At 48.6% G+C, this 18,494-nt stretch overlaps 7 protein-coding genes across 7 annotated transcripts; 2 read left to right on the top strand and 5 right to left on the bottom strand.

The window, feature by feature from the left end:
• Window positions 1-310: 310 nt before the first annotated feature.
• Window positions 311-2,014, bottom strand: N7455_009102 (arylsulfotransferase family protein; the record flags this gene model as incomplete). Its single annotated transcript, XM_040958703.1, has 3 exons — window positions 311-1,278; window positions 1,335-1,400; window positions 1,450-2,014. 3 exons carry the CDS (start codon window positions 2,012-2,014, stop codon window positions 311-313), a joined length of 1,599 nt encoding a protein of 532 aa, XP_040810760.1.
• A 407-nt stretch (window positions 2,015-2,421) lies between these two features.
• N7455_009101 (MDR family MFS transporter) lies at window positions 2,422-4,431 on the top strand (the record flags this gene model as incomplete). The annotated part of the gene is made up of 6 exons (XM_040958791.1): window positions 2,422-2,581; window positions 2,636-2,947; window positions 2,999-3,522; window positions 3,583-3,904; window positions 4,018-4,160; window positions 4,240-4,431. The coding sequence occupies 6 exons, from the start codon at window positions 2,422-2,424 to the stop codon at window positions 4,429-4,431; spliced, it is 1,653 nt and encodes a 550-aa protein (XP_040810804.1).
• A 477-nt stretch (window positions 4,432-4,908) lies between these two features.
• Window positions 4,909-5,601, top strand: N7455_009100 (uncharacterized protein; the record flags this gene model as incomplete). The annotated part of the gene is made up of 1 exon (XM_040958792.1): window positions 4,909-5,601. The coding sequence occupies one exon, from the start codon at window positions 4,909-4,911 to the stop codon at window positions 5,599-5,601; it is 693 nt and encodes a 230-aa protein (XP_040810838.1).
• A 166-nt stretch (window positions 5,602-5,767) lies between these two features.
• N7455_009099 (alpha-L-arabinofuranosidase A) lies at window positions 5,768-8,056 on the bottom strand (the record flags this gene model as incomplete). The annotated part of the gene is made up of 8 exons (XM_040958803.1): window positions 5,768-6,115; window positions 6,177-6,284; window positions 6,337-6,491; window positions 6,539-6,958; window positions 7,014-7,203; window positions 7,270-7,386; window positions 7,436-7,885; window positions 7,937-8,056. The coding sequence occupies 8 exons, from the start codon at window positions 8,054-8,056 to the stop codon at window positions 5,768-5,770; spliced, it is 1,908 nt and encodes a 635-aa protein (XP_040810826.1).
• Window positions 8,057-9,158: 1,102 nt separating this feature from the next.
• Window positions 9,159-11,201, bottom strand: N7455_009098 (uncharacterized protein; the record flags this gene model as incomplete). Its single annotated transcript, XM_040958718.1, has 4 exons — window positions 9,159-10,090; window positions 10,210-10,552; window positions 10,624-10,894; window positions 10,951-11,201. The coding sequence occupies 4 exons, from the start codon at window positions 11,199-11,201 to the stop codon at window positions 9,159-9,161; spliced, it is 1,797 nt and encodes a 598-aa protein (XP_040810823.1).
• Window positions 11,202-12,761: 1,560 nt separating this feature from the next.
• N7455_009097 (uncharacterized protein) lies at window positions 12,762-16,077 on the bottom strand (the record flags this gene model as incomplete). The annotated part of the gene is made up of 5 exons (XM_040958726.2): window positions 12,762-14,837; window positions 14,907-14,941; window positions 14,998-15,821; window positions 15,878-15,947; window positions 16,008-16,077. The coding sequence occupies 5 exons, from the start codon at window positions 16,075-16,077 to the stop codon at window positions 12,762-12,764; spliced, it is 3,075 nt and encodes a 1,024-aa protein (XP_040810779.2).
• Window positions 16,078-16,703: 626 nt separating this feature from the next.
• N7455_009096 (uncharacterized protein) lies at window positions 16,704-17,470 on the bottom strand (the record flags this gene model as incomplete). Its single annotated transcript, XM_040958789.2, has 4 exons — window positions 16,704-16,953; window positions 17,015-17,088; window positions 17,146-17,233; window positions 17,421-17,470. The coding sequence occupies 4 exons, from the start codon at window positions 17,468-17,470 to the stop codon at window positions 16,875-16,877; spliced, it is 291 nt and encodes a 96-aa protein (XP_040810750.2). The 3' UTR covers window positions 16,704-16,874.
• Between the last annotated feature and the right edge of the window lie 1,024 nt (window positions 17,471-18,494).

The raw sequence follows: 18,494 nt of genomic DNA, 5'->3' as shown, positions 1-18,494 counted from the left end.
CTTTGCCACTTTTACGGCCTTATCATGTCTTTTTTAGTAGTCTTTCCCCCTTAGTAGCATTATAGCCATAGAATATAGGCTGAACTACTTAAAATATATCAAGACTTTGCCACATACAACATTCAATTCAATTGGAGAATTTAAATTATACGTAGGCAAAAGTCTTATAGGACGTAGTGGTAGTTCAACCTGCCGTACACTCCTTCAACTCACATGCGACAGCATATACCGTCACAATTCTTCTCACATCAGCCCCTCACCACATCTCATTCCCCTCTCCATAGAACCTAGCTCACAGACATGTCTTCATCTATGCCTGCAAGATCAACTGTCTCCAAGACCCGCGATTCTCGGAACCCGCAATAACAGTGCTATAAGGAAGCACCGCGTCCTGGATATGAGCAACGCGAGTTGTAGTCAAGACACGACCATGAGCCGAGACAGCCTCAGCCGCCAAGCCTTGGTATGAGTGACCAGGCAGAGAGAAGGAAGTTTCAAATCCATCGCGTGTAGCCTCGCCCAAGAACTCCCGGGACCCAAATCCATCTGTAACGGCATAGAATCGCCAAACAGCCGTCTCGGTATCGCCATTCCACGAAACAAAGACCTCGGTCCCCGAGGAAGTCTTCTCAGCCACAATGGCGGGTTCTTCGGTGGGAAGGCCGGTCCAGTTGTACCGGAATGCCCGATAGTTCTGGACTCCCTCCCCCAGCAAACCCGAGTCCATGTAAGCGTGGAAGATAGGGGTACCGTCCGCCCGGAATTCGGTTAAAGATCCTTCAGAACCCCAATTGACCAAGGCATTGCCATTGGGTAGAAGCTGGGTGCTGCCTTGGGACTTGGCGAGGAGTCCATCTGGAGGCTGGAAGGCTGAAACAATCTTCGCAGTCCAGGTGGCAGTGTTGACGGAAATGACCTTGCCCTGCGAGAAAGGATGGGTGTGGACCTCTTTGCCGCGGTGATTCTCGGTTCCGTGAGCGGAGTTATCAAAAAGGGATATGACCTCCTCCTCATCACTCTGCTCGACAAAGCGCGCGTGATGCTGGAAGCAAAACTTGACGTTGGGACCCAGCTCAAAGTCAGAGCGGAGACCACCCAACCGCCAGATGATCTCACCGGTGGTACCATTGATCTTGTGAACTGCGCAAGCATCCCGCGCGGAAATCAGGTAATTACCCTCGGCATCCTTGTCCACGGAGTTGATATGGAAGTAGTCCCATGCGTCGGATGAGTTGTAGCCTGCACCCGCTTGTCCTGGGTTGAGAGGGAGGACGGCCTCTGCACGATGTCAGACTAGTCCATCATAAGCGTTAAAGATAACTAAGTTGACTTACCATCAGGAGAGACATGTTCGAGGCTAGACCACTCAAATAGCAGTTCTCCAGTGTCAAGGTCCAACTCTATTGCGGATTAGCATTAGCTTTTCAATATATTCAAGAACCAACATACCCTGGAAGATAGCATCGACAATCCACTGTTGCTCCGCACTAGCACCCCAGCGAGAGAGATCCTTCGGCACGGGCTGATAGACCTGAAGCAACGCAGTCTTCTCGTCAACGACATGGAATTCGTGCTTATCCATGAGCTTGTGGTTGCCCGCTCGGAGCTCCCGAATAGTCTCATAGCGCTGATTCAGAATGGTGGCATGACCATGACCATGTCCATAGGCCGGGTTATGATCACCCTCAAAGCTGAAGAGCACATCCTGACCATTCCATCTGGCCTTCTGGAAGTTGGCAGCCCAGATGGAGAAGTAGGTATAGCCCGACCAGACCAGCTCACCATCATCACGAACAATATATGGAGCTTCCTGGCGTGGACCGTGGAACTGCGGCTCAGCCCACTGGCCCGGGAAAGGCGCGATGAAGAGGTAACCCTTCTCGACATCCTTTGTGGCCGGGATGGTGATATTCAGACGAGGCGGGGCCAGGTCGGTTCGAGATTTGAACTGCCAATCTGCCGCGGTAAGCGGTAACAGCGCTGCGGTGCAGGCGATGGTTTCAAGGAACTTCATGATAAGTACTGGTCCAGCGATCAGTTTCCATGATGCTGGTCATTATGTTCATGATAGGGTACATTAACCTTAGATGGGTACTCTGCACTGAGTCTCTTTGACTTCTTTTTTGGTTCGAATGTGTGAAATGAAATGAAAAAAGAAGGAAATTGTACATATCACATCTCGTTAAATAGTTGACCACGTTAGATCTATAATGTCATAGTGGAAGACGATGTCGTGCTTGGCACTTGGCGGGGGAAGATAATCCGCTGGCATTTCCTCATCGAGTGCCCGCAGTGCCCGCAGTGCCCGCTTTGCTCGGCACTTGGAAATTTGAAATTTCTGAAAATTTCCGATCTTCGGCCTCTTCTTTCGTCTGAATCGCAAATTTGGGATCCGAACATTCGAAACATTCGAAATCGACAATGGCATTAGATCCGAATAAAAGTGTTGCAGGCGTAATGCCAACGCACGAGAATGTAGCCGAAAGATCGACACAAGAAAGCGAAGAGCAACCTTTATTGCGATCGGATCCAATTCCTACGACTTGGAGCCCACCACCAGGATTTCTACTGATCCAAATCGGTAAGTTCAATCAAATTGCATAGAAGTTAAATCAAAAATTTGACAATTTCACAGCAATCATGGCCAATGTATTTCTTGGCGGGTTTGACGGCACGATCACTGCCTCGACCTATGCGGTGATCAGCTCCGAGTTCAACGCCGCGAACACTGCTTCGTGGTTAACCACTTCGTACTTGATCACAAGCACGGCATTCCAGCCTCTCTATGGCCGATTCTCCGATATACTCGGTCGCCGGTCTTGTTTCTTCACTGCAACTATTACCTTCATGATTGGTTGTCTGGGATGTGCCGTGGCCCGCGATGTAATCTTTTTGAACATCATGCGCGCCTTGACGGGCATCGGTGGCGGAGGGTTGATGACTATGGGTAAGTCACCAATCTTTCCATTGATATATCAATCGCTAACAAGTATCCTAGCAACAATCATCAACTCGGATCTCATTCCCTTCCGCCAGCGAGGTATGTACCAGGCAATCCAGAACGTCTCGTACGGCTTCGGAGCCATCTGTGGTGCTTCCTTCGGAGGTGCCATCGTTGATTCCATCGGATGGCGCTGGTGCTTCCTGCTGCAGGTTCCAGTCTCGTTGTTTGCTTTGGTCATGGGCTATATCGTTTTGAAGTTCCCAGCACGAAACGTCGATTCTTCTCCAGATAGGCAGAAAAGAGGAATTTGGCACCAAATCGATGTACTGGGCGCTTGTCTGCTCATTCTGGCTCTCTCGGCGCAACTGGTTGGACTCAGCCTGGGTGGCAACATTCTCCCTTGGACTCACTTGTGGGTGATCCTGCCATTGCTATCTAGCGTGGTATTGCTGGTCGCATTTGTCGTTGTTGAAGCGAAAACAACCGCCGCACCTTTGATTCCATTAAAGATGTTACGGGGACAACTCGCTGTATCCACACAGATCGCCAATGTTTGTGTCGGGATGGCAGCATACGCAGTAAGCTCACATCTTCTACAAGTTCTATAGTCATGACCACGACTAACGCGACACATTTAGTACCTCTTTACCCTGCCTCTCATGTTCCAAGTGATTCTCCTCGATTCGCCAAGCAAGGCTGGTACCCGACTAGTGATTCCCTGTCTATTTACCCCCCTTGGTGGTCTTATTGCGGGAATCGTCATGTCACGCTGGGGCAAGCTAGCCTCCATTGTGCGTGTCGGTGCAGCCCTAATGTTCGTGGGCAATTTGCTCGTCATGCTCCTCCGATTCAACGACTCGGCATGGAAGTATTTCGTCTATGTCATTCCCGCCAACCTGGGTCAGGGGATGGTATACCCCGGAATTCTTTTCACATTCCTAGCAGCCTTCGATCACACCGGTAAGCCAGCCAGCGTTTCTCTCTTTCCGTGTCAATTGCCGTCAGCGCTATTACCCAAATCCGCGAGCGACCGAGCCGTTTTGCCAAGCCAGCCTGCTAACAATGTCGTGCAGATCACGCCGTTTCCGCCTCAACCGTCTACCTCATCCGCTCTCTCGGAACCGTTTGGGGCGTCGCAGTAACCTCCACCATCATGCAGAATACACTTAACTCAGGCCTCGGGGAGGCCTTGAGTGGAATACCAGATAAATGGAAAGTACAATTCCTTCGCCGTTCGATGATGATAACGAGCACTTGAACAAGCCTTGCTGACCTAAACACTCGTTTCTTCTTAGGTGATTGATGAGATCCGCCACTCAGTCTCGGCTATTTATGATCTCCCTCCGGATGTGCAAATGGCTGCTCGGCTGGTGTACTACCGCGGGATCAGACTCTCCTTCATGGCCTCCGCGATCTTTGCATTTATCGCGACCGTCGCTGCTATCTTCACCCGTGGAAAGGGTCTAGAGCGCGCGGGCGGCAAATAAGGAGCCTTGACTTCGCGCCCCGAAGGAACTCCATACCGGAGTATAGGGGATAGGCGTGGTGTTTATGGTGGGGTCAACCACATCTCGCGCAGACTCGATCGAGTGATGCGTGGCCCCCAAATCCGCATTGGTCCAAAAAAGAAACCCCTCCCCGAAATACATTGAGGTGATGGGTGGAAGTAGATAAAGCGATCGCATAGTCCAGAGCGCCGATGCTCAATGCGACAGGTGGTGTATATCGGAAGGATATAGCTTAGAATATAGAAGTTGGCGAGTTGGGAATAGAAATAGTAAGGCTGGTTCGTTCAGTCTCACGAATATCTGCTTCATCTAGGAAAATACTCCTATTAAACACACTTGGCCGTATCAGTGCTAGTGCTGATCCCACTCAAGGTAACCTCCATTGCTAAATAATACCAACATCCCACCTCTTCCATTCTACTCAATTCAGTATACAGACGAAGCAGTTCAACCAAAATGCCTACCGATACATTCCACCTCTACTCATACTTCTGCTCCTCATGCTGTCAACGAATCATAATTGCCGCTCACCTGAAGGGTATCCCTCTTGAATACACCTACATCGACCTCGGCACCAAAGCGCACACAACAGACGAATACAAAGAATCAAACCCCAGCGCCAGCGTGCCCACCTTGGTAGTAACAAGCGCCAGCGGTGAAAAGATCATAATCCGCCAATCCATGACCATCTTGGATTATTTCGAGGAAAGCTTCCCAGATACATCCCCACTCCTCCCTCGCGGATTACAGGAGCGCGTGCAGGTGCGCGATCTCGTGAATATCATCGCGATCGATACGCAACCTACCACCAACTCCCGTATTGTACAGCGGGTGGAGGGTATTCGTGAGAGTAACGAGGATCGGGATAAATTCGTCAAGCAGGCCTTTACCGACGGATTCCAAGCCTACGAGAGCCTGTTGGTGAAGCAAGGTGGGGAGGGGATATATTCCTTTGGGGATGCTGTTTCTATGGCGGATGTGGTGCTGGTCCCTACAGTTGACCAGGCTTTGTTGTACCGAATGGATTTGGATTTCGTGCCTAATCTCAAGCGCATACATTCTACTCTCAAGGAATTGGAGGCTTTCAAGGCTGCGGATTGGCGGAATCAGGGGGATACACCGGAGAAGTTTCGGGTCCAGGATGCTTGAGGCTTGTTTGGCTATGGTCTGGCGGGAGTGAAGCGAAGATAGGGATTAGAGCGACAGGGATCGAAGGAAGTATTTCTGGAACTGGGAGGCAGGCAATATATTTGATTTGAGTCATGCTATGTATGTGCAAGGCTTCCTAAGACTAATGCATACTATTCACGATACATTAATTGGTAGTGAGCACGGCGATACTCAGATTCGGCAGCTTGAAAGAGAACTCGCCCTTCTTGCCAGCCTTGACCTGGGTGGTCTTGCTATTGACGAGGTTAGCCCCGCCGACCTCGTTCATAGAGAATGGATCTGGTGCAGTCAGGATCGTCAAGTCTGCCTTGGCGCCGCGGCCGACGCCCTCGAATGTCAGTGATACAGGCACATCAGATGTGCTGTTGTAGACTGCTGCCTTGAAGATGTGAGAGTTGGTCTTGCTGTTCAGACCTGTCGCATAGTACAAGGGACCGAAGGCGTCAGAGGAAGTGGCGGGGAGGGTGTTTGTCATAATGTTGTGATTGAATAACTATATTTAGTTTGTATGTCAGTAAAGTGTACATTCGGGGTCTGATGGTAGTGTAACATACGCTCCACACATGCCAGCTCGTAGAGCGAGCGGTCTGGTCAGGATCGGAGTTGAAGGACAAGATAGTTGGGGACCATTGGTAGCTGTCCAGGTTCATCAAGAAGGGAGCCTATTACTTTGTCAGTTTCAGCCAAGGGACAGTCTAAGTTGAAACAACTGACGTAGGTAGTTCCAATAATCTTGTCTGCGTTGCGCTCGGCGCCAATAAGGAACACAGCCTCGGCAACGGAGCCGATCCACCAAGGATACAGAGAGAAATGGGTATCATCCCAGTCAATATCCTGTCCGTTTAATGGCGAAGTAACAGCAATCTCACCTAGACGTGTGTTAGCTATGGTCTCATAATTATATCGAGTTACTTACCGAGCAGGATAGGATGCTCGCGCGTGAAATTGTCAAACATGTCGAACTTGCTGACGAAGTTGTCTGGGGTATCATACAAATGGTAATCACCACCTGCAGTTCCAGGAATTGTCATATCGATAGTAGACGCAAGGACCTGGATATCGGGGTATTTGGCCGTGATAGCCTTGTAGAATGCCGAGAAACGGTAGGACTTGTACGTAGGAAGACCGTTGCTCAGCATATCCTCGTTTCCAACCTCAACATACCGAATTGTCCATGGCTCTGGGTGTCCAACCTTAGCACGTAGAGCACCGTACTCGGTGTCCACAGAGCCGGTCAAGAACTCGATCTCATTGAGGGCATCCTGCACATAGAAATCGAGGTCGGCCTCCGGGACAACGTCCCCGTTCAAAGCAAGTCCAGCATAGACCGCCAGGACTAAAAAGGGCTTGTCAGCTTGGTAAATTAAAATGTCGCAGAATGATCTACTCACTGGGTTCCATGCCAAGATCGTCACACCACTCCATGTACTCAATCAAACCCAATCCAAGGGTCTCTTGGTATTGCCAGGTTGTTGCACGCCCAGGTCGGTCGGTGAGTGGTCCAATGGTCTCGTTCCACTTCCAGCGGCCCTCGATGCTGTCACCCTCGAGGTTATTTCCTCCAGGGAAGCGTAGGAATGTCTACCAAGCTTATTAGCATCATTCATCTTGGATCATATTCAGAGCAATAGGTAAACGTCAACTTACAGGACCCATATCAGCCATGGCTTGCATCAAGTCTTTCCGCATGCCATTGGGGCGATCATTCCACGTGGGCGGGAACAGGCTGATCAGATTGAAATCAAGCGAGCCACCCGACGCTTTCTAGAAACAATTAGCCGAGGCGCGTCGCAAGTTCCATGTCAAATCTTACCGAGCCATCAAAGGTCAGCGAGAACTTGTTCTTGGTATCAGAAGCCTTGTCTTTGGGAGTAAGAACAAACTCATGTTGCACCCAGTCGTTTGCAACACTCTTTGAGGCAACCTTGGTAGTGGCCAAAACTTTGCCGCTAGAAGAAAGGAGAGATGCGGTGAAAGAGCCTTTGTAAGCGCCTTTCACATAGAAGGAACCAGTATACTTCTGGGGACGGACGTCAATTCCCCAGAAACCTGCATTAATCAACCCGGCTGTGCCAGTGCCCTTGACATTGACTGAGGTTGGAAGGGCAGTTGACAATGGATCGGTGAGGTTCTTCAGGGACAGCGATGAGCCCCCGGCACCAGACCAGGCCTCCAGTGACGAAGGGAATTTCGTGCTCCCCTGGAACGCTCTGTTGCGGATCAATTCGGCATAGAGACCTCCTTCAGCACAGTGGTTGATTTCCTAGGCCTTCAATTAGATCCAATACTACAATAGACAAGAAGCCGAACATACCTCTTCCATGGCTCCATATTGCAGACCTGATGTGGCATTGCCTCCAGACTTTGCTACCGAAATGGTGACAGCGGCACCATATGATGCCAAAAGCGGCAAAAGAAGGTATTTGTGCAGCATTTTGGTGTGATCAGTCCAAACCTGGCTGTTTGAACTCGCCAATGCTGTTTAGAATGCAGGGAGTATGGTTGAAAGGCGCGCTGTAGTGGATATTTATATGCAAGCAACTCCATGACCCAACGAGTTCCATGCCGGATAATTAATTGTGCTCCTCATTGTGCTCCAATTGACCCGGATGGATCGAGGTGACGTCTGAGGGGTTCGAGGATCATAACACGATCCCTTCCTTTTTGCAGGACAATCTGCCGACAGCGACCGTAATACCGACATTTCATTCCCAATTAGGTAAATCTCCATGAGGGGTTCGAGGACAATAACTTGGTCTCTTCCTTTAGGCGCCTAGGCAGAACAATCTGGTGACAGCGACCCCAATAGCAACACTTCAATCCTAATTAGGTAAATCCCCATGAGGGGTGCATATACCAAGAGGGAGCCCCTGCGAGTAATTGCCATCTGGGGAAACATCGGCACAAGGCAAGGCCGACCTATATCGCAATTAATAATAATGGTCTGCTACTTGCGTTAGCTCATGCAACACTACAGCAGGATCTTGGCGGGAAAGGTGCCAAGCCTTATATCAGCGAGCAATTTCAGGTTCATCACGCTGATTTGAAAATTGGCGCCACATTCCAAATGTTTTCCCTTGGCTGGGCGTTGAGGGGTAGTTGGTCAACGCCATGACAGGGGATGTGAGTTGTGATTGACGGGTAAATCCACACACCCTTCTCCGCTGCAGATCCTCCACTTGTCCCGTGCCTGACTCTTATGTCACGAAGATATCCCCGGAAATTGGAGAAAATATGAAGAAAAATTAGTTAAACTCAAAGATATGTCTCACATCTGGGGTTGTGAAACAGTAAAATCAAAATTGGGTATATGGATAAATTATTACTATTCATGCGTTCCCATATATATAACAGGAGTAGATATCAACAGATAAAAGAGACAAGAAACGGACAAGAAACAGCAGAGAACATATCACAATAGTAACTTTTTACCATGATTGGATCCTCCCAGAGTGCTTGGGAGAATATGAACAGTACGATGCACATAGTCAGATATCCAACCGGAGACCATAACTAGCTATCTTGCCCGATGATTCTTAGAAGACAGTACCCTTGACCTGGGCGGTCTTCTTGAGATCAATATCTCTGATCAAGATGGTCCAGGCAATGGCCAAAGCCATGACACCTAAACCAGCTGAAAGCATACGGACTTCAGCATAGCCGTAGGCCGCCTGAATAGCCAGTCTTACCTCACTTCCCATGGGATAGCTAGTCTGCACTGTGATATCCTCGTAAATGTTCTCAAAGTTTGACATAGCCGACTCTGGGAGATAATTTGCAAGAGCCTTGGGGAAGGTATTGGTCCAAATAGCTGTGCAGATAGTATAACCAGCGGAATCGCCGATAGTACCAACCACATTCAATAAACCCAAGGCAGCAGCAACGTGTTGGTGATCGACAGCGGCTAAAATGGCAATCTGCTCAACGAGAATGAAAATCGAACCGCCGATCGAAATGAAAATCTGGCACATGATCTGGTATCCGACTCCCATACCGGGCTTGCGGAAATAGATCATCAATCCCTGGGAGAAGATGTAAAGCGGAACAGAGATGTATAACAGCCACTTGAAACGGCCGGTCCTTCGGATAATCCAGCCGACGATGAGAAGTAACACACCGGACACAACGTCGAATGTGTTGCTCACATATCCAGCCTCGGCGATCCTCAAGTCGTTGACGACCTGTAGGAAGGATGTATAGTAATTGTTCCAGCAGTAGTAAGATAGCTGGTACGTGGCATCCAAAAGGCAGGCACCGATAACGGTTCGGTCGGTGAGGATGAGGATATTGAGCAAAGGCACCGGGGCCACCCATTTTTCGTAGATAGCAAAGAAAAAGAGCATCGAGAACCCAACCACAAGCATGGCGATGATATAACCCGAGCCCCAACCGTTGGGCGCCTCAGACGCGATATCAAAGGGAAGTTCGAAGAGGACCAGGCCAACGGTAAACATGACAACGCCAGGCACTATTCAAGATTAGTCGTTGTTAGAAGAATTAAACGGTTGAAATTGGCAAGTCATGTCGATAGTGTCCGACTGACACCATATGGGCAGCGCCGAAATGATAGAGAAAGGTGTCACTCACAATCAAACTGGATAATCCAATACCAGACACTTTGCAACAATGTGCGATCACTCTTCTCCTGGATTCGATGACCTTCCCTTTCGGCTTTGCGAAGATTGGTCTTGAGCATGATGTACAAAGGTGCCGCCACGATAGGGAAGATAATGGCCCAACAGCCCAGGCCCCATCGCCAGCTGACCCGATAGTAGAACTCATCTGCTACCTTGGGTCCGGCAAAGGCGGTGATAATGTATGGTGAAGAGGTGAAGGCAAATGCCAGGCCTCGGTTTTTCAATTTGGAGGCATCCGCCGTCATTACATCAATGGCATATTCCATGCCACTGAAACCAATGGAATAAAAGACCTGGTCGAGATGTAAGCATTTACGAAACAAACCTTCTGGGGCGTCACGATGAGCGCCGTTGGTAGTCTTACATATGCAGTGCAGTAGATGGCAAAGCTGTTGCAAGCGGCCAAGAGAATCAATCCCAGAGTAGCGAAGCATGTCATCAGCAAGAATCCCTCCGCACGGCCCCAAGTGTCCATCATCTTTCCGACGGGGATGTAAATTGCCGCCGAGAAAGCATCGGCAAGCGCAGTAGGCACACCGGACAGCGAGTGGGCCGCGAAAGAACTGGAGACGTAGGGGCTCAGGCTGGAGAAAACCGTGGATTGGAAGGCGTTAACGAAGTATAGGAACCAGATACTATGGTCAACAGATTTAGCAAATGTTCAAATTAATTGCATGAGAAAAGGGCTCACTTGAGAAAAACCATAATCAAAGTTCGCTTGGACCAGGTCATGGTGATGGCCTCAATATCCCTGACACCATGCTGGAGATCTTCCGCCGGCGTTTCCGGCTGCTGAATTTCAGTATCGGTGGCAGGATCTCTCTTGCTTTCCTCAGCGGCGGTTCCATCCACTGCAGGTGTGTCAACTGAGCTTGCAGCGTCAGAAGCCGCTACGCGACTAAAGACCGTTCGGGCCCTTCGGACCAAAAGACGAACACCCATAGTCAAAACAAGGTAAAATTAAACAAGGACTTAACACAAGCTTAGAAATAAAGGGACACCGGTGGCACTTATATTACAAAAAACCACCGAGATCGGCAGAGTTCGGATGGGAGACCGAAAAGGTCGTAAAAGACTACGCGGTGTTATGACCCACATAGCAATATCGGGGCCTTTTCGCGGCCACTGGTGCTTTGGTGAAATTGTTTTATCCACTCGGCAAATGCCAGGGCTGCTAGCCTGGTGCTGGATCCACCAAGAAACAACAGCGACAAGGGCAGATCTAATCAGATGTCGCCCTCATCTTATCTAGCGAGCGCTAGGCCATAACGGGTAAGCGTCTTCCACAATAAGCTTCGTATCGTTAGTCTCAAGCTTCGCTTGGCCTCTTGGCTTCCAGAGTTCCGTATTAACTGTGGATACTGTCTCGTTTTCCCGGTCATAAATCATGGAATTCCCTCAAGTGTCTCGCTTGTCGCGCAGGAAATCCAGGAACTCGGATGGATTCCGAGAAAATTCTCTTATCTGATTTGGGCCGGATCCAGGTATAACCAACCGAGATACCCGTCTGATCAGCCGGTGTGTTTTGAGCTTGCTCTAGGGATTCCATTATCCCAGAAGTCATAGTCGAGATATAAATATCACTGCTATGTACTTATTAGTTAATTAATCGGTATCTTATGAACTAGGCAAGTCCCCATGAATCGCAATTGGGATTCGCGCAAATGAAGATTCCTTCGGGTGTCCTGCATGACAACCTAATAGCAAAGCGCACGGGGCAGCCCTCATTTGGGCAATAATTTTAGACGACGGGCTAGCCACTTATTATCGTTTCGTCCGAGGGCTCGCGGGTGGAGACGCGGTCATAGCGAACTCCTCTGCAACGGGTCGAGATTACTCCGTTGGTCCTAGTGTCGTTGTTAATGGGCAAGGATTTCGTTTGCCGTCAACCTTTGGGGGCAATAAGTATGGTTCTTGTGTGCGATAGGCAGAACTCAAGAGCACGGGGTCACTAGACGCAAAAGTAACTCCTTGCGGGCCCTATCACAGATTACCTGGTAGCTTCCCCTCCATGCCGACCGTGTTTCAATGACTGAATATAGGGTTTGCTTATTATTCACATTTTTCTCTTCAGCTATATACAATAGGAGGTTCAATTTGGACGAGGGTGAAAATATATGAAAGTTGTATGGAGAAAGCCCTGAGCTTGAAATAATTTGAGACTTCAAATAGATGATTGGGGGTGTTGTTGAAATGATCCCGTCAAAGGATCCTTTTTGGCCGTCTGGCCATCAACTATAGTGACTGCACCGCTCGAAACTTGTCTCTCTATGGACATACCCTTCACGGCTTCTTGGATCTCGCGAAGCAAGGGATCATTTTTCAACTCTCGCCCGACGTAGTATAGACCATACTTCTTAACTCTAGGATATCGTCTCCTGCATTGCAATATCATATCCGAATGCCGAAAATAACTGAGATTATTGCTCAGGAAGGAGTGGAGTGTTCTTGTTCGTAAATGTCAGCGCATGCACCATCAATTACAGTGCAGTACCGAGAAACTTACTTGGGATTAGTCCATTCCCCCAGAGTTGAGTGCTGAATTCGGGTCATGTAGTGATCTAAACCATTGACGCGAGCACTCAACGAAACACACTCTGTCATTAAGGTAACTGCAATCTTGCGTCGTCCCTGATGTCTCCATGTAGTAGCTAACCATCCCATCGTTCCAATTGGGGTAGGATGCTCAAGCCCATATATCCGTTTTTCCATCTCGAGTTCTTCTGTAAACAACGCTTCAGCCTCTTTTAGTTGCCATCGCTCCAAGTATATTATGGCCACCACGTTCATGATTCTGAGTGTTCCAGGACGCTCCGATCCGGGCGTTCGTCTGGCAATATGCAGCAATTGCATAGATAACTCTGTCGCATCTGAGAGGTGTCCATTGAAGTGGTAGCTCATGGCCAGGCGAGCAATCATATCCATTGTCTCCTCGCAACCAGGGCCCAGTGTCTTGAGGTAGTATGGGATGACTTTCTTGTATAGAGCTTGAGATTTCTTGAGGTCACGGGCCACATAGTAGGCATCTGATAAGCGAGCAAGAGCTACATTCGCTGCAACGCTACCCGGACCATGAAGTCTTGTCTGGATCTCTAGTATCTCCTCGCACAATTTGATCCCTTTCTCCATCTTGCCTTGATACATGTAGCTACTTACAAGTCCGATATGGCCTGGAATAGCCCAAGAACTCTCAGTGCCAAACATTGCCTCCGAGATCTCGACAATTTCGCTGTAAAGGGCCTCAGCTTCTTTGGGCCTGCCATCATGCATTTGACATGTGGCTACGTTGAGTAAAACCTGGAGTCGTTCGGTGGGAGGGTCTTCTCCTGAAGTCAGAGTGAGGGTGCGCAGGGCATGAGGTACTGCTGCTCTCCATTGAGTCCGGTGCATCATATCAACTTTAGGAAAGCGCGATGCCAACCAACCTAACACACACGATTGCCATGTTCGCAGGGAACCGACCGATTGCAGCCAATTCCTTGTTGCAAGGTGAACCAAGCGATGCATATCGAGACGAGAATCTCCATGCCTCAAGCGTACGAATGAATAAGAGCTGAGCAAACCGATCGCCTTTTGCTGTTCAACACTTGGATCCGGGGGGAGAAGCGAAACCAATATATCCTTTTCTTGGATACAGGCCATGAAACAGAGATAGTCGGTAGCAAGGCGATTCTGGCGTCGAATTTGCTCAAAGGATGTGAGCCAGGTGGTTGCGACAGGGTTTCGAATGCTTTTATATCGACCTTTATCTTCAAAGTCCTCGCTCAACAGATCGATGGCGCTTTGCTCTTGTCCATCTAAAAGCTCAACGTAGCTGGCGAGGGAGATTCCGTTTTCGTTGATAAATGAAGCGGCTTGCACAATAGCCAAAGGAAGAAAGGTCAACTGGCAGAGGAGTTTTCGAGTACGTTCAGTATCGTGAAGGACTTCCTTGTCAACCAAAGAGTTTCGCAATACATGAGTGGCTTTATGCTCGTCCATTTCCGGGATTTTGATAATGTTGGTTGCCGCCAGATACTGAGCCACTTTGTTGCTTCGAGTGGTAAAGAGAATGGCGCCTTGGTCACTTGTAGGAAGGTAGTCTTTCAGTCCTCCAGGTGTTGAACCTTTGGCTTCAGTCCAAATATCAATCTCATCGGCATTGTCAAAAATCAGCAACCACCTTCCGGTGCTTGGCTTGCTCAGGTGATCTTTGATAAGGCTCTTCGTATCCACCTTGTCATCGAGGCCGATTCCAAGCTGTTCGGCCACGGTTTGGTATGCCTGTTGGAGACTTTCCATATCAACTGCAGGGAGCCAGAAGATGGCACAATCTGGATAGAGCTCTCGTGTTTGATACGCAAGCTCTAGGGCAATCTGTGTCTTGCCTATACCTCCGAGGCCAAAAATAGCAATTCTTTCGGCTCGGTTCTCGACAAATAATCTGCGTTTTACCTTGCCCACGACATCACGGTCGACATATCGAGGATTCCTGTCGAATGGCACAAACCAGCCCGCATCCTTTCTGTGGCCAAGATTGTTGCATGATGAATGGATCGTTTGCAGGATTCGATGGCGAGCAATTCGAGCTCCATGTTCCTAATTGAGAGTTAGTATTCGACGCGCCAACAAGATGATCCTCTTGGATAATGGACATCCACATCTTACACGTATAATTGTTTCAAAGTCAATGGTAGTCTTTTCTGTAACTGGTCAGCTAAGCAGAACAAAATAAAGATTTGTCGGGTTCAAGTCTTACCCGCTTTGTCTGAAAGATTCAAAATGCAATCACGAAGGCGAACCTTTTGGGAAGAATGATGCAGATAGGCATATGTCGCGGATTCGATGACACTTTGCTTCTCAAACTCGGTCATGTGAACTTGCTGCAGTCCTTGCTCGACGTTGAAGCGAAAGTAACGTTTTCCCTTTGCCTCATTGCTCCATCGAGCCATGAAGCGACGCTCAGTACTCTCAGGTTTAGTTGCCATTCTGACTAATGTTTTTGAAAGAAACTTGAGCACATTGTCATCCATGGGGAGTTTCGCAGGATCGCCAGTTCCAACAGACACCAAACATTTCACTAATGGTTTCAGGGCCCGACTCATAGTGCACCAGATATCGGCCGCTTCTTCCTCTACTTCCTCGATTGGGTTGTTGGCACCGAATGCACCGTCCACAAATTGGTGATTGCCGATCGAAACCGAATCAAAAAATCTGGTCGCGGCGGAGGTTGCCAATGCTGCTTCACAAATCGTCGCTGGCAGCGCAATCCCATTCGAAACAGAATAGCTGCGAAGCCGTGTGACTTGTAATGTGTCTTTGGAGGTTGTGCAGACAAATGTTTTAGAGCGATGGGGCTTCCCGTCATTCATCAGGTCGGTTGGCGACAATCCAGCACGAATGATGACATTTTCAATGGCCTTTTTGAGCTTCTTGCTGTCGTATTGTGATACAATCTTTCCAGACCAGTCAACTGGAACACTGCTGATTTTCTCGCTGAAGACCGATTCCATCAATTCGGTGTATGCAAGGATGCACTCCTCGACACCCATTTCCAGCCGTCCGAGCATTATAGCGATCAGTCTAAATATGTGCCATATGTTAGCGCAGCTTTTGGTCAATATTTTACTGATACATACCCTCCTGTGCTTGTACCTCCAATCAGGTCGAACACATCACACGGTTTGAGCAGTTGGTTATCCTCACGCTCTGAATTGAGTTGTGTCATAACATCCTTTAATATCAGAAGACTTGAGAGTCCCCTCACACCCCCACCATCTAAAGACAGAAGGCATAATCCATTAGTGTCAAGTGGGTTGGGTCCAATCTCCGTAGCCATAACGCAGTCGATATATGTTGAGGTTCCTTGAGCTAACAAATAATTTGTCACAAGACAAAACAGGACAATAACAAGTTCAATAATAAATATCTATATTGCCGGGGGCTTTCTGTGGTTTAATATTCCAGGCAATTTTTCACTAGACTAGACAGCAATGCATAGAACAAGGCGCTTAGGGACAGGACGGAGACTGGCTCTCTGCCAATCACTCCCGAGACTGGCTAGCTTAGACCAAGCGATGCGCCTCCATATTATTAATTTTCCATAAATAAACCTAGGATGAATGTTTCGCGTCTCGAAATAATAGAAGTCCAGAGTGAAACGATTGCATATGTAATGGTATGTCAAGTTTAATGCCTGATAGAATATCAAGAAGTTGAGGTTTGCGGGTTTGGTATCAATATAGATATTTGACTCAAAGCTCGCCGGCATGCGGTGTAACATTATTTCTAGATAACATTATAATGGAGTGCTTTGAGAGAGCAATCTTTTCATGTATTCAATACATATATGCACATGTGCCTCGGCAATGGACCTCCTGTTCTTGTACCTCCAATCAGGTCGAAGACAAAAGTCAATGAAACAAACCTTGTATGGAATGAACGGATATTGGAGTTAAATTGACTGAGCCTGGAGTATTCTGTCCAGAAAAAGCAAACGCGCAATGTAACAGAGACGAAAGTAAATTATTGCAATTGAAAGAGTGCAGTAGTCTGTCCCAGAACGCTGCGGGGCGTATCGAGAAATTCCAACGCCAGCAAGAAGAAAGGTATCGTCGATGTCATTGATCGTAGAACTTAGCAGCACATATCACAGCATTCCATGCAGCATTCACAACTCTCTTCGCACAAGAAGCAACAGCACATCACGGCCAGACTAAAAGAAAAGAGCTCACATTAGCATTGTTCTAACTTTCGATGACAATATGGATACTTACCAACTCATGAGACATCCCTTGTCTGATTTCTGCTCTGGCGCTGGAGCTGGAGGTGCCTGCTGAGGGTAGCCCATCTATAAATCGATAAGTATGGTATGTAAGATGCGGGGGTTGCTGATATCAAGACTAACCTGCTGCTGGGGAGGGTAGCCCTGAGGAGGGTAGCCCTGCTGCGGGTAGCCCTGTGGGGGGTAGCCTTCTTGGGGAGGGTAGCCGTATCTGTATTTATAAATTGATCAGAATCATGTTCAACGTCTCGATCAAGATACAAGCTCGCTGTAGACCAGACTCATTCTTCCGCGGTCGCAAACCACACAGAGGTCGACCAAACTGAGATTCTGCATCTTCAATGGTTGGTGCGAGCAGAGCGGGTAAAATCGAGTGCTGGGTTGATGGGATTGCTTACCCTTGGGGAGGGCCCTGCTGATATCCTTGCGGAGGCTGCTGGTAGGACATGGCGACGAGAGATGATCGTCTAAAGTCGAAGGAGAACGAATTAGCGACTTGATAACAACCAACCTTATAGGGCGTTGCGGCGCCTTGATGTGATGCGACCAGAATCACAAAGGAGGTTTGGCCGCTACAGCGGTTAAACCCACGTACCTGGGACAAGGAAAAGACGGAGATTGGTTGAAAGGGCGAGACTGTGATGAGCCACCGGATAAGTGAGTGAAGCGATGGAAAGAAGATGAAAGGTGAGGTTGATGAAGATGGGAGGTTAAGAGTGTCAGGAAGAAGGAGAAAAAGTTAGGTAAACTCACCTGGAGATGGATTGTATTGCAGAGAAGGAAATTGTTGGGGTACCTGAGAGGTACTTTGCCGGTGCGCCCGATAGGGGATTCTGCCTGCCAAGACCCCAGGGCTGAGGTACCTCCGATGTACCTTTTCGTCTTTCCCCCTTTCCCCTTCTTCTCCACACGGGCCAAGTTTGTGAGTAAATATTGATCCTGGCCAATTTTTTACTTTTCTTTTGGTTTATGAGCTATTTACAAGCCAATATATTCATTTTTATACTAACAAATCATGGGAATAATTACATCTCAGTACCCCAGACTGAATTCCATAAAGAAACCCCCAGGTACCCATCATGTACTTAGGCCACAGTATTATCTCCAACGTTCTGTCAGCCACAGTTTTCCAGCCCTATCGTCGACTAACGCAGTCAGCCACAAATTGCATCCCTTGGGTGGCATTCCATTGGTTGGGGTGCAGCCACCGGGTCACACGGGACTCCACTGCCGGATGTGTTCAGCCACTCACAGCATTGGCCCGCTGCCCAGGCCCCTTGGCACTTGACCGCCGATATTGTTGCTGCCTGGGCAGTACCTGGTACTTGGACCCCTCATACCATGGAACACTCAGATGCTTGTACCAGCTAATTACAAGGGTGGAATACCAAACTTGAATGTCTCAGGACCTCTCATTGCAACGTTGTGACACTCCCAAAGTCTCAACCTCGGGAAGTTCCATTGATTATCAA

Source organism: Penicillium solitum (genome assembly GCF_028829755.1).
Source record: "Penicillium solitum strain IBT 25940 chromosome Unknown utg000005l_segment0_segment0, whole genome shotgun sequence".
Lineage (NCBI taxonomy): Eukaryota > Fungi > Ascomycota > Eurotiomycetes > Eurotiales > Aspergillaceae > Penicillium > Penicillium solitum.
The sequence above is the reverse complement of the archived record's forward strand: the minus strand, read 5'-3'. Positions and strand labels throughout refer to the sequence as shown.